Source organism: Oncorhynchus clarkii, chromosome 11, assembly GCF_045791955.1.
Source record: "Oncorhynchus clarkii lewisi isolate Uvic-CL-2024 chromosome 11, UVic_Ocla_1.0, whole genome shotgun sequence".
NCBI lineage: Eukaryota > Metazoa > Chordata > Actinopteri > Salmoniformes > Salmonidae > Oncorhynchus > Oncorhynchus clarkii.
In genome coordinates, this window is record NC_092157.1 from 10,173,448 (window position 1) to 10,189,363 (window position 15,916).

The window sequence follows — 15,916 nt, forward strand, 5'->3', positions numbered from 1 at the left end:
GTTACTTGACAGAGTTCAAGTAACAGACATCAACATCAACTGTTCAGAGGAGACTGAGTGAATCAGGCCTTAATGGTTGAATTGCTTCAAAGAAAACACTACTAAAGGACACCAATGAGAAGAAGAGACTTGCTGGGCCAAGAAACATGAGCAATGGACATTAGACCGGTGGAAATCTGTCATTTGGTCTGATGAGTGCAAATTGGAGAATTTTGGTTCCAACCGCGTGTCTTTCTGAGACGCAGAGTAGGTGAACGGATTATCTCCGCATGTGTGGTTCCCACCGTGAAGCATGGAGGAGGAGGTGTGATGGCGTGTGGGTGGTTTGCTGGTGACACTGTCTGTGATTTATTTAGAATTCAAGGCACACTTAACCAGCATTGCTACCCAGCATTCTGCAGCGATACGCCATCCCATCTGTTTTGCTCTTAGTGAGACTATCATTTGTTTTTCAACAGGACAATGATCCAACACACCTCTAGGCTGTGTAAGGGTTATTTTACCAAGAAGGAGAGGGATGGCGTGTTGCATCAGATGACCTGGCCTCCACAATCACCTTACCTCAACCCAATTGACATGGTTTGGGATGAGTTGGACCACAAGTGAAGGAGACGCAAATGCATTCCTGGTGAAGGTGGTTGAGAGAATGCCAAGAGTGTGCAAAGCTGTCATCAAGGCAAAGGGTGGCTACATTGAAGAATATAAAATATAAAATATATTTTGATTTGTTTAACACTTTTTTTGGTTACCACATGATTCCATATGTATTATTTCATAGTTATGATGTTTTCTATTATTAAACAATGTAGAAAAAAGTTTTTTTTAAATAAAGAAAATCCGTTGAATGAGTAGGTGTGTCCAAACTATTGACTGGTACTGTATATATATTTTTTATAAATATATTTTAAACAGGATTAATCTGAGCAGGCATGACACCCCTATGGGCATGACACCTCTGTGTGTGTGTGTGTGTGTGTGTGTGTGTGTGTGTGTGTGTGTGTGTGTGTGTGTGTGTGTGTGTGTGTGTGTGTGTGTGTGTGTGTGTGTACACAGAGAAAAATGGCTGTGTAAATGGCATCTCTTTCTGGCCAGGAGCAGCTGAGGCCCTGCATTATCAGTCTGAGTAACCTGTAGAGAGATCGAAGCCTACAGAGCCAGAGAGCACCTAGCCTGCCTGCTATGTGTACAGCTACCACTACCACTACCACTACCACTGCCATTGCCACTACCACTACCACTACCACTACCACTATCACTACCACTACCACTATCACTACCACTACCACTACCACTACCACTACCACTACCACTATCACTACCACTACCACTACCACTATCACTACCTCTACCACTACCACTATCACTACCACTACCACTGCCACTACCACTACCACTACTACTACCATTACCACTGCCACTATCACTACCACTATCACTACCACTACCACTACCACTACCACTATCACTACCACCACCACCACCATCACTACCACTACCACTACCACTATCACTACCACTACCACTACCACTACCACTATCACTATCACTATCACTATCACTATCACTACCACTACCACTACCTCTACCACTACCACTACCACTACCACTGCCACTACCACTACCACTACCACTACCACCATCACTATCACTACCACTACCACTACCACTACCACTATCACTACCACTACCACTACCACTACCACTATCACTACCACTACCACTACCACTACCACTACCACTACCACTATCACTATCACTATCACTATCACTATCACTACCACTACCACTACCACTACCACTACCACTACCACTACCACTACCACTACCACTACCACTATCACTACCACTACCACTACCACTACCACTACCTCTACCACTATCACTACCACCACCACCACCATCACTACCACTACCACTACCACTACCACCATCACTATCACTACCACTACCACTACCACTACCACTACCACTACCACTACCACTACCACTACCACCATCACTATCACTACCACTACCACTACCACTACCACTATCACTACCACTACCACTACCACTACCTCTACCACTACCACTACCACTACCACTGCCATTACCACTACCACTACCACTACCACTGCCACTATCACTACCACTACCACTACCACTACCACTACCACTACCACTACCACTACCGCTCAGCAGCTAATGCGAAAGTAGTAGAGAGTCTGTTGAGGAGTCACTCAGGCTGTTAGAAGGCCGGTTCAGTGGACCCGCCACCTGGGACCTTCCATTTTAATCTTCACAGGAATGTTTTTTTTTTTTGAAAAAAATACTCAAAGCCCCATTCTTTTTTTTTGGGGGGGGGGGGGGGATTGGAAGGAAGTGTGCAATAGTAAAAATAAAAAGGGACATAACAGTGCAGGAAGCTTACATTAGTGCTTTTGAAATGGCTAATTTAACCATGAAGGTACAATTCCTTCCCACTGGTATTCTGTGTTTAACAGTTTTACGTTTGAATTTGTTTTCAGAATATGCACCTCAGATAATACAGCTGCGTATGTTGTACTGTGCTATGCACCCTCCTCCTTATTGGCAACACCAAGGCCCGTGATGTGTCCAACCATCTAAGGCACAGTCCCACCTCTGAGCCCCTTTTGGGTCTCTTTGAAGCTATATGAAGGCAGAGATAACCAGGCACCTGCTTTTAAACATGGTGTATCTCTACCCCACTGTTTGTAAACATATCCTCTTGAAGTATGGTGGTGTAGGATGAGGGCTGGGGGATGAATATAGGGGTGGCTGCATATTCACCAACATTAATCAGACACCTATCAGACAGCCAGTGCTACAGACCTGGGTGTATGTCTGTGGTACTCTACCTTCTAAGGGGAGGATACAGGCTGAGTCAACCCCTCAGTGGAAATCAAGACAGGTTTCATGGCAGAGAAGGGTCAATGGTCAGAGAGGCTTAGAGGTCAAAGTTTGCCGTGTTTGGGTGAAGAGTAAAAGTGACATGTGTGTATTATGTGGGTTGGAATCCACTTGTTCTAGAACGTTCACTAATGGGGGTAATTGAATTATTATTAGTTACCACCACCACTACAGTCTTAGAAAAAAATGTGCAATCTAGAATCTAAAAGGGTCATTTGACTGTCCCCATAGCAGAACCCTTTGAAGAATCCTTTTTGGTTCCAGGTAGAATCCTTTTGGATTCCATGTAGAACCCTTTCCACAGAGAGTCCTACCTGGAACCCAAAAGGTTCTACCTCGAACCAAAACGGGTTCTCCAATGGGTACAACCTAAGAACCCTTTTGGAACCCTTTCTTTTAGTATTACAAATTGTTTGTACATTTACTATGAATACAAACCATTGATAGTGTTGAAAGTTAACTTGATATGATGATGATTATATGGTGGGGTTTAAACAGCAGCTAAATTGATTTGACTTGTTTTCCATCCAGTGTGAATGTGTGTTGAGTCAATGCTTTGAAGGAAAATAAGTGATACTTCCCAGGTTTACCTTATAGAAACCAGCTGAAACTGGACATGGAAATAGTGCTACCATTCACTGAAACAAGCACCAGTATGTAGGCCTACAATCTGCTTACCAATTTAGTTCAGTCTTCGATAAGATCTAGAACGTTGCAAGCTCAAACAGGACTGTAGAATAAAGTCACGACCCATGCCATACAGAGGGGAATGGTATTGTAAACGAGATCCTTTCAGGTAAACAAGTTAGGTTTGATGAATCACTCAAATCTCCGCTGTTGAAAACCAAATGTTAGTCTAAAATAAATTGGAGATAATATCTAGGTGCTTTTTACAGTCTAGTTTATAACTTGCCTGGCTGGGCTGATGAGACAGTGGATTGCACAGTCAGATGGAACAGAGGAAATGGGCATTTTAACATCATAGACTTGCACCGCCTGGAATGTTCTTTTAACCAATCAGAATTCAGGATTAGACCCACCCGTTGTATAAAGCACTATAGCCTACCATGCACTGTACTATCATCTAATGATTCTAACATACTATCGTCAGCCAAGTGTATAATTTTAAAAACTATACTTATACTGCCTTGTAGTCTCATGTGCTCTACCTTACATTTCAACGTTTTTACCAACATGCTGTATATGAAATAGTTTTTTCTGTCAAAACGCTGCATTTTAGGTGTACGCCTACACCCCCATCTCAACTATCCAGAAGAAGCTATGTCTCTGTAAAAGTAAGGGAACACAAGGTAATAGGTTTCTGTAGAGATGGAAAAAATATTGTATATGTAACTGAAAAGTGTGGACAATAAATGTGAACTAAAATAATAATCGTCCTATTCAAGTAGACATAGCTTACCCAAAAGGCAACCAAAATGAATAATTAATGTATGTGTGTTATATTAAACAGGCTAAACTGACAACGGAGTGAAGAGCAGAAATCTCAACTAGCAAGCAAGTCGCAGCAATGAAGAATTGAGTGCGTGTGCATTCACGCGAAAGGGGGGGGGGGTGGATTCTGGCAGGGGGGAGATTTTCGTCACAACACCAGCACGGTCGGGGGAGGCTTAGTTTCCAATAGTTCAAAGCGGTCAAACAAGTTGTTTTTGAGACAGGGGTGTCACCAGAGTTGTGTGGTATTCATTAGGTATGTCGTGGCTCATTTTAAAAGATGCATTATGATGCTTTACAAGCTCAAAATATTTTTCAACAAAATTGACAATTATGATAAGAACCGTGGCGATTTTTGTGACGAATAATCGTTAACCAAAATTCCATAATCGTCAAAACAATATTGAGACAGAGCTTTATCAGTCTGTAATCTGTCTGTCTGACAGGGGTACAGTTATGTCTCCTGTCTGCACACAGTTACCCTACAGAGGATCAAATCCCCTCTGGTGTTACCTACTCATCCACATATGGGCAAACTGATTCATGGCTCACACCACCTCTGTCATTACAATAATAGTGAGTAATTTGTTTATCTAGACGGGACATCAGAGGAAAACTCCCCGGCGGGGTCAACGAATGAAGCGGCGCTGCTTCCCTGCTGATCCGGCCGCGAGGAGAGATACTGTCAGCGGCGTGTGTTACCGGCATTCTCGAAGGGAGGGACAAAGACTCTCTCTCTCTCTCTCTCTCTCTCTCCTGTCCCTACCCCAAAATGGAGGGGGGCCCTTTCAAAAGGCTGGAGGTGAATTATAATTGGACCAAAACAAAGGCCATAACCACAACTTCAGAATGTGTCAAATCTATAGTGGGAGCTTATTGAATTTGAATGTCACATAATTATGTTCAGAGACTGTACAGTTCAAGACTTTATCTACAGTTGCACTGGTAGCAAGAGCACATTCATTATGCTTTTGTAGCTCATCCCAATCTATACAACATTTATTCCAGTGCCATAGGAATATAACGTAACACAGACAAAATACCTATTCATGTTCTACAAACACAATAAACTGATTTATTTTATTTTATTTTTATTTTATCCAAAGGCAATAATAACAGCAGGTTGGCATTTATTGGGATGACTCGTGTACTGGAGGCAGCTCTGCAGAGTGGTCACTAGCTGGCACAGCCACAAAGTCAAAAAATCAGATTTTAACCCTACCCTTAATCCTAACAACACTGATAACCCTGGAGCCTAGCATGCTAGCAGATACCCATCGACTTCCAGTCATTGCGCTAATACTATTTAGCATTATCTCACAAAACTACCTCTAACTTCCTTCATACTGGACTCAAGAGACATAAAAATTGTATCCACGAGTCAATCTGACGTTGGGGAAGTACATAAATGACCTCCTTGCCATAATCCCAAAGTATCCCTTTAAGACTAAAAAGCAAAAAAAAAAAACATGAATTTTTAAGATATTGCCAATTTTGACTTTGCAGCTGGCCCATCTAGCAGAAACGGTTCAGTTCTGCCCCCAGGGCAAGACTCATGACAATAAAGATCAACCTGCATAATAACTCATTTGTGGCTTTTCCTTATGCATTAAATGCAAATTGGGAAATGTTGTGAATGTCCTAGATGACTGTCATCACTAGCAGTCCAAACGCATTCCAACACCTCAAATATATAAATAACAATAGATATTCACAAACCTGATAAAAGGTGTCATTAAGTCTGTTCCAAGTGTTCTTTCTGACCATTTGTATACAGGTTACTATAAAATGTACTCCTCTGTCATATCTCCCTATTCTCTGCTCTGTTGGTGTGAGCTATTAGTACCCTACTCCGTCATACCTAAGCGGATGAGAAACCCTGTCGGGATAGCTGTTGGACGCGTAGTTGCTGTATCGGTAAGTGTCAAAGTTCTCTGCCCTCTCGATTTTGGCTGGCAGGGTTTCCGGTTGGTACGACAGCGCCGACTTGATGACCCCGGAATCTTCTGTAATCTTTAGATCAGAGTAGGAGGAGGGCGAGGTGTCCTCGAGCAAGGAGCTGCAGTTGGGCAGGCCCTTAACGTCGTACATGTTATCGCCGTATTTGACCACGGATGGCTTGGGGCAGGGCTGGTAGGACACCTTGGTGGTGGTGGTGATGATGGTCTGCAGGGAGGCGGGCGTGGCTGGCACTGGGCCCGTCAGGGTCCTGCATGGATACTCACTGTTGTAGTAGTGGTGGTTGGCGTTGCCAGGGAGCTGCCCATATTCACCCCGCTCCCCGTATGTCCCCTTGCCCAGGATCTGCTTCCAGCCGTGATGCTTGCTGCTGGGAGTGTCGTAGCTGCTGCGGTCATGGCCCGAGAGGGTGCCGGTAGTGTGGGGTGTGGTGGTGCTGGTACCCAGGCCTAAGCTCACCTTGCTGGGCTCAGGGGCCTCTGCCTGGTGGCTACTGGGGTCCTTGTAGAGGGCTGTGTAGGAGCCAGAGCCTAAATAGCCAGGCACAGCAAAGTCGTAGCTACATGGAGGCCTGGGCATGTACAGACGGTGGTTTGCCGGCTTCTGGAGTGTGGAGGGGGCCTCACCCAGGGTGGCATGGGAGTCGTAGGCAAACTTGTAGGGCTCAGGATTCTGGAAGGGTGGGTAGTGCTGGGTCTTGTAGGGCTCAGGGTTCTGGAAGGGGAAGTTGGACTCAGCGATGATGCTGAAGCGGTCAGGGCCCTCCATGCAGGACAGCTGGTGCAGATTGGGGAAAGGAGCACCCAGGTCATGGTATCTCCCAGTCTGAACAAGTAACAGTACACAACAGTACATATGTCAATGTCCTTGTAGGTGCACAGGGCTTATACAGAAAGCAAAGGCAACAGTGGCAAGACAAATTTTCCTACAGGAAAACAATTGAGAGGAACCATCCACCTCTGGCTAAGCAGGTAGACATAATTCAGAGTACATACAGTTGAAGTCTGAAGTTTACATACACCTTAGCCAAATACATTTAAACTCAGTTTTTCACAATTCTGACATTTAATCCTAGTAAAAGTTCCGTTTTCTTAGGTCAGTTTGGATCACCACTTTATTTTAAGAATGTCAAATGTCAGAATAATAGTAGAGAGAATGATTTATTTAAGCTTGTATTGCTTTCATCACATTCCCAGTGGGTCAGAAGTTTACATACACTCAATTAGTATTTGGTAGCATTGCTTTTACATTGTTTAACTTGGGTCAAACGATTCTGGAAGCCTTCCATAAGCTTCCCACAATACCTTGGGTGAATTTTTGCCCATTCCTCCTGACAGAGCTGGTATAACTGAGGCAGGTTTGTAGGCCTGCTTGCTCGCACACGCTTTTTCAGTTCTGACCACATATTTTCTATAGCATTGAGGTCAGGGCTTTGTGATTGCCACTCCAATACCTTGACTTTGTGGTCCTTAAGCCATTTTGCCACAACTTTGGAAGTATGCTTGGGGTCATTGTCCATTTGGAAGGCCCATTTGCGACCGAGCTTTAACTTCCTGACTGATGTCTTGAGATGTTGCTTCGATATATCCACATTATCTTCCTCCCTTATGATGCCATCTATTTTGTGAATTTCACCGGTCCCTCCTGCAGCAAAGCACCCCTTTTTCCTCCAAACATAACGCTGGTCATTATGGCCAAACAGTATTATTTTTTGTTTCATCAGACCAGAGGACATTTCTCCAAAAAGTAGGATCTTTGTCCCTATGTACAGTTGCAAACCGTAGTCTGGCTTCTTTTTTATGGCAGTTTTGGATCAGTGGCTTCTTCCTTGCTGAGCGGCCTTTCAGGTTATGTCGATAGAGGACTTGTTTTACTGTGGATATAGATACTTCTGTATCTTTAATAATTACTTGTGTCATGCACAGTGTAGATGTCCTAACCGACTTGCCAAAACTATAGTTTGTTAACAAGAAATTTGTGGGGTGGTTGAAAAACGAGTTTTAGTGACTCCAACCTAAGTGTATGTAAACTTCAGACTTCAACTGCATATGACCATGGAGGGTAAATGTTCTTACATCTGACTCTATCAGCCTCCTCTTCTGGGAGAAGTGTGGAGAGGACATTTTCCTCTTCACTGCACTTCTCCGGGCCTCCGTCTCAGACTTACTCTCCGGTCTGGCATGGTCATGGACTCCTTTGGCCTGCAATCACATCAACACATACTACGATTGTTACTTTCTTGAAATAATTTAGAAAATCTTTAGTCACACACTTAGATTTTTTTTGCGCCGAAGCTTGTAACCAAAAACACTGTGTTTCTTGTTTTCTACTTTATCGTGAATTCAAATTATTTGCCTTCAGATATTATTAATCAAACATCCAAATTGATGAACCCACGCCAATTCCTAATTCATTGTCCATTTTTCTTTGTACTGAAATCTTAACACTTTATTTGAAGGTTTGCTTATAAACAACTAAACATCTGTAGTATGAAGTAAGTAGAAAACAGCTATTGTACGTGGTCTTCGTAGGTAATAAATGCTTTATATATGATGATCAACAAACAGGTTATTAATGGTTTATGAGGAAAGAAGACTGTTAAATAAACTGTTACCAGAATCTCAGTTGAAAATATGAGCCCACAAACCTGGAAGAATATGACTTTTCCATCTATTCTCCAGAAGTTGGTGACGGGGTAGCCACTGTGTCCTCTACATGGCATCAGCTCCAGGGCAGAGTTACAGCTGGGGCACAGCTTCTCTGGAGAACAACCACCAGTACACACAACCACACAGTTTTAAACAACCACACAGTTTTAAACAAACACACAGTTTTAAACAACCACACAGTTTTAAACAAACACACAGTTTTAAACAACCACACAGTTTTAAACAACCACCAGTACACACAACCACACAGTTTTAAACAACCACACAGTTTTAAATAACCACCAGTACACACAACCACACAGTTTTAAACAACCACACAGTTTTAAACAAACACACAGTTTTAAACAAACACACAGTTTTAAACAAACACACAGTTTTAAACAACCACACAGTTTTTAACAACCACACAGTTTTAAACAACCACACAGTTTTAAACAACCACACAGTCTTTAACAACCACACAGTTTTAAACAAACACACAGTTTTAAACAACCACACAGTTTTAAACAAACACACAGTTTTAAACAAACACACAGGTTTAAACAACCACACAGTTTTAAACAACCACACAGTTTTAAACAAACACACAGTTTTAAACAACCACACAGTTTTAAACAACCACACAGTTTTCAACAACCACACAGTTTTAAACAACCACACAGTTTTAAACAACAACACAGTTTTCAACAACCACACAGTTTTAAACAAGGCCATATTATTTGATTTTGCATTTGGCTTCCCTCTGGGCTGATAGTATAAAAGCAACCTTTGTATTCAGGTATTGTCCATGTATTTTATTAACTATTCTACTTTTCTGGATGTGAGAGGAAGATCATAGTGTGGGGAGTGGTCACAAGTGAAACAATGATTTAAGGAAATCAATACAAAAAATATATATAAAATAAACATTATTTAAAATTGTAAATATATATTTTTTCATTCAGACCAACAATATTGTTTAATTGAAGTTGTTTGACTAGGTGTTCTGTATATAAAGCTGTGTATTATGTTATTATGATTATTACAATCTGAGCACACTAAGAACCTAATTGCTTTTTCAAAATACAAACAAGAATGTTTTCCATACATTTTGGCTGCTCCTGTGGGCTATCCTCGACTGTAGCCAACTTCGTTATTTTTTTACTACCACATAAGTGAGGATATTATTATTATGATGAAGCACAGTGCCACATTTCCTATAGTGTGACTGAATGAAGGAGTCACAGGAAACCTACCAAGTGTTTAGACCAGATCGATCAAAAGTTGAATATCTCGATCCAGAGTGGGGTTATATTCTCAAAAACAGTCTATATAGTCGACAGGCCCAGTAAGTAGGCTATCATTATGATTCATTTGATACAGCATCAACAGCTGCATTGTTAATGTTAAAAAGACGATGTCTTCATCCTTTTTTCCCCGATGAGACTCGTCGGCAAGTGTACACCATGCAATACAGATGTGCATAATGCATTTACTCACTTTGTTGTTTTTGTCGTGCTTTGTCGCAAATCGCCGGTCTGAGCTGGAGTTTGCTTCCATCAGCCAGCGTGCAGTTTCGACCGCATACTACGACACCCAGGCAGGACTTCTTGAGAATCTGACAGTTGTGGTTGTTGGTGTTCCGCATAGCCCATCCGCTCAGGTGGCGCTGTGCGTTCTTGTCCTCGCCATTGTAGATGTAACGCACATAACCATCCGTCCACTCCTGAAAAGCGTCATACTGCTTTGTGTCCTGTCAGAATTAGGGGGAAATATACATTCCTTACTTTATAGTTGCTTTCTAAATGGATAATAAGGCTACACACGAAAGGTACAGGCCAATGATTAGAATATGCCTGGCTTGCTGCAATACGTTTTGATTGTGGAGAGACCCGAAGATATGGTCACAAAGCGCAAATGAATATCTGAAAGCTGAGTTGTGAAAGCATATTAGGCAAATCATGACAATCTGAGTGCACACTAATTTATCCTGAACTTTGTATATTTTTAGGCTACAAATTGAAACAATGATTTATTTAAATTCAACCTTGACATATTTTGATTTAATAGAGTATGAAGTGATATATATACTTTGGAAATGTAAATATCTCTCATTGAATAGCCTATAGTCTAAAGCATAGCGTAAACTGTCATATGAGAGATTTTGACATACCTGAGGCAGTTTTGGGTCGTTGATATCCCACGATAACTTCATACCGAAGGAACAAACACAGTCCGGGTCATCAAACTGTTCCGAGGACTTTGCCATCTTGTAAGATTCTCTCAATTTGACTGTTTTTGAACTTGACTCATAGCAGGATTCATCAATAGGCCTACAGCTAGCGTCCCCTACCCGCGCACCTTGTATCCCCTGTCTTTTATCTTGTATCCCCTGTCTTTTATCTCAATCCAATGCTCCCGTTGTTTACTGAGTAGTGTTACGCGAAGCCACGGGAGTAGCAAGGTGAATGACTACAGGTACGCTGTCTCGTCTATGTAAAGGAGGAGGAGGCAGGACTAGAAAATATGTCTAGCATCAGCTCTGTTGAGGCTGAGCACTGTGCACTTTCAGTTCACCTGACCCGTGGCACTGACCTCCACTTATCCTACTGCGTGGCGGTTTCCCCGAGCATTCCTTCCAAGCACTGTGTATGTATGAAACACCAAATGCAATTAACTATGCTCTAACCTATATCTATCTATGTTGATCTTGAATACACTTAGACGTCATGAAGTTACACAAGGCCGCTAACAAACGTTTCTTTATCCCTCGTAGTTCTTGTGTGGGTTTTACGCTTATTTGAATTGTTTCATTAGATTTTCTATTATTATTACTCTCTATATTTGTATTATTGTTATTATTATCATTAGTAGTAGTAGTAATAGTAGTATTATCACTGCATTGTTGGGAAAGAGCTCCCAAGGTAAGAATTTCACTGTTTGGTTTTAAGCCTGTTTTATCCTGTGCAAGTGGCGAATAAACTTTGAAACTTGAAACTGGAAAACAATGGGAATAGGCCAATTTCGATTATGCTTGCAGTTCTGACAGGAAAAGTATATGTGTTGTAAATGTCAAACCTGTTGGTTTAGGAATAACGATTAGCTCATAAATCAGCAAATATTTATATGAGTAATCTGAATGTGAAATAACCACATTCAACGGTTACACAAGTAGCCTACAGTGACAGGTGTCAAGTGATCTATCTGAGATCATTAGGAGTTGTTGTATGTAAACCTTAAGCCGCACTGACGCGTAAACATCAAAACTACCAGGGCTGCACATTAACAACAAACAAAGCATCAGTCATGCGGCAATGTTAACGAATTTCATGTTTCAGCGGATAGATTTTCGTAGGCTACACCCATGTCTTTACGAATGTACCTTTTTGTTTTATTGTGGAATGTTGTTCTCTTTTCTTTTATTCGGGAATCTGATCAGGCATGGCCATAGTTTGGATTTTTTTCCCGACATTATTTTACATTTGAAGCATGTCAGGGGTTTGCATGTTTCCATTAGCCAAATTGGCACTGTTACGAGGCTGATCAAAACATAGGCTTACGTTACTGTATACGATTTTATGCACACAAAAAAACGATTATTATTTTCCCTCAAGTGAAATCTTAACATATTTGCTGTTCATTATTCATTGAGTACATTCCCTTCTCACAGAAGGTCTAAGTGGTGTAATCATTAGGCTATCGCTTAACAGTTGTTGTTATATTTACCTACAAATGGCAAAGCACACGACACAATAATAAATGAATAGATTGTATCTGTCACTGTTTGTAGATCAAACAACCAAGCGTGCCATTTGTTATTGAAGGGCGTTATTAGCTATTACATTGCATAACCGTAAATAAGGCAGTTTAAGTTAAATAGTATAACTGTGAAAGTTCAATTTTAATTTATCAAAATTAGAATGTTATCAACATCTTTAGATGTGTGTGTTTGCTATTATATGCAAATGATCGAATGGCTCCACACAGGAAAAAAATCATATTTCCCCCCAAAAAATACTTCGAATACAGTAATGAATAAAAATTGCTGTCTTTAACAAATAGGAATAACAATGTTTACAACATTATTTATTTATTTTGACTGATCATGGTCTTGGAGGGGCGTCTTTTCAAGCGGTTCGCTAATTAGATTTACCTGTGGCAAAATTGTCTCTATAGTTACACTTGCACACTGCAAATTATGATCGTAAATGTTTTCATTTTTTTAATAATGAAATCAAATAGTTTATTTAATAATTATAGTAGCCGAAAAAACGGTTCATGATATTATCGTAAAACATGGTAAATTATCAAAATATGTTTATATTATTAACCTATGGGTTTAATTAAACACGAAAAACACCTTCGTGAAAAGGACCCCATTGACGAGACCTGCAGTGTAAAGCAATAACTAGCCTCCTATGTATTGCATCTATATTTATCAAAACCATGCATATTTAACATTTTCTATCATTTCGAAATCATTTTTGGAGGAGGCTTACGTTAGTAATACTGTTGTAGCCATCACAGCATCACTTCTGAGGGAGAAAGCCTCCCAAGTCGTTGGTTAACAGGTTTATTTTCTCACATCCACATATTCATTAAATTATAGTTAACCCTTTGTGGGTAAGACATTCTTGCCAGAAGTAGCATAGCCAACTTTCAACAACCTTATAAAAGCATCTTGGTTCCACGAGAAATCTGTTGAACAGTTCTGTTAGAATTATTTTTACATTTTCTCTCCCACTATCTCCTTTTTGTGAATTGCAGGAACTTGATAGAAGTGTTCAACAGCGTCACTCAGCTTTTGAGAGCGAGAGCCATTGATGATGCATGCCAGACGGATGAAGACTGCTTTACCCGCCTTCCCAGGAAAGGTCTCATTAAGTATCTAACCCAGTAACATTTTTATTTTTTAATCTAAAGAAATGTATTTAACATTCATACATTTTGTCATCTATTGGGTTCTGTGTCTGTTTGGCTGTATGTTGTCCTGTGTGTTTGCTCATGTCCACGTGTTGACGTGGATTGAAAGGGCTATAGACTTCATGAAAATTGAGGAATACAACAGCATGAAGGACCTGCCAAGCCTTATTGAGGCGTCTATGATGTTGTTTTCCAGATAAGCATGTGAGGTGTCATTTTGTACATACCGTATGTACAGTCCTATGAAAAAGTTTGGGCACTCCTCTGAGGCTGCATAATAATTTACTCTGTCGTCACAGAAAATGATCAGAGTGGCATGCCATTCATTTTCTAATAATATTGTCCAGATAAAGATTTTTAGTGTAGCAATATTAAGTTGTTTGAAATTAAATCAGATGTGAAAAATAGGCTGTGCAAAAATGTGGGCACCCATTGTCATTCTGTTGATTTGAATACCTGTAACTACTTAGCACTGATTAATTGGAACACACACTTGGTTTGGTGAGCTCATTAAGCTTGAACTTCATAGACAAGTGCATCCCAATCATGGGAAAATGTATTTATTAAGGTGGCCAATTGCAAGTTGTTGTTCTCTTTGACTCTCCTCTGGAGAGTGGCAACATGGGGGCCTCAAAACAACTCTCAAATGACCTGAAAACAAAGATTGTTCAACATTATGGTTTAGAGGAAAGCTACAAAAAGCTATTGGAGAGATTTAAACTGTCAGTGTCCACTGTGAGGAACATAGTGAGGAAATGGAAGACCACAGGCACAGTTCTTGTTAAGGCCAGAAGTGGCAGGCCAAGTAAAATATCGGAGAGGCAAAGGCGAAGGATGGTGAGAACGGTCAAAAACAGCCCACAGACCACCTCCAAAGACCTACAACATCATCTTGCTGCAGATGGTGTCACTGTGCATCGTTCAACAATTCAGCGCACTTTGCACAAGTGAAGCTGTATGGGAGAGTGATGCGGAAGAAGCCTTTTCTGCACACACGCCACAAACAGAGTCGCTTGAGGTATGCAAACGCACATTTGGACAAGCCAGCTTCATTTTGGAATAAGGTGCTGTGGACTGATGAAACAAAGATTGAGTTATTTGGTCATAACAAGGGACATTATGCATGGCGGCAAAAGAACACAGCGTTCCAAGAAAACCACTTGCTACCCACAGTAGAATTTGGTGGGGGTTCCATCATGCTGTGGGGGCTGTGTGGCCAGTGGCGGTACTGGGAGTCTTGTTAAAGTTGAGGGTCGCATGGATTCCACTCAATATCAGCAGATTCTTGGGAATAATGTTGAAGAATCAGTCACAAAGTTGAAGTTACACCGGGGCTGGATATTTCAACAAGACAACGACCCAAAACACTGCTCAAAATCTACCCGGGCATTTATGCAGAGGAACAAGTACAATGTTCTGGAATGGCCATTCCAGTCCCAAAACCTGAATATCATTGAGAATCTGTGGGATGATTTGAAGCGGGCTGTCCATGCGCGGCAACCATCAAACCTAACTGAACTGGAGATGTTTTGTAAGGAGGAGTGATCCAAAATACCTTCATCCAGAATCTAGACACTCATTAGAGGCTATGGGAAGCATCTAGAGGCTCTACTAAATATTGATGTGATTTTTCTATTGGGGTGCCCAAATTTATGCACCTGTCTAATTTTGTTTTGTTTTGATTGCACATTTTCTGTTAATCCAATAAACCTCATTTCACTACTGAAATATTACTGTGTCCATCAGTTATTTGATAGATCAAAATGAAATTGCTGATCCAAACACCCAATTATTTATAAATGGAAATCATGGAAATTGTCAGGGGTGCCCGAACTTTTTCATACGACTGTATATATCATATTTTCTGTAACTACTTCATTTGCCCATCTCATTGATATCACTCTCCCTCCCTCGCTCCCTCTCTACTGCACCTGCTGTCTCGACCTCTGAATGCTTGGCCATGAAAAGCCAACTGACATTTACTCCTTATGTACTGACCTGTTGCACCCTCTACAACCACTGTG

General features: G+C 41.1%; 1 protein-coding gene across 1 annotated transcript; it reads right to left on the reverse strand.

The window, feature by feature from the left end:
• Nucleotides 1-5,830: 5,830 nt before the first annotated feature.
• On the reverse strand, nucleotides 5,831-11,347 carry LOC139420607 (chorion-specific transcription factor GCMb-like). Its single transcript, XM_071170802.1, has 5 exons — nucleotides 11,143-11,347; nucleotides 10,470-10,722; nucleotides 8,969-9,081; nucleotides 8,397-8,522; nucleotides 5,831-7,146 (listed from the first exon to the last, which is right to left on the reverse strand). The coding sequence occupies exons 1-5, from the start codon at nucleotides 11,236-11,238 to the stop codon at nucleotides 6,202-6,204; spliced, it is 1,533 nt and encodes a 510-aa protein (XP_071026903.1). The 5' UTR covers nucleotides 11,239-11,347; the 3' UTR covers nucleotides 5,831-6,201.
• Nucleotides 11,348-15,916: the final 4,569 nt, after the last annotated feature.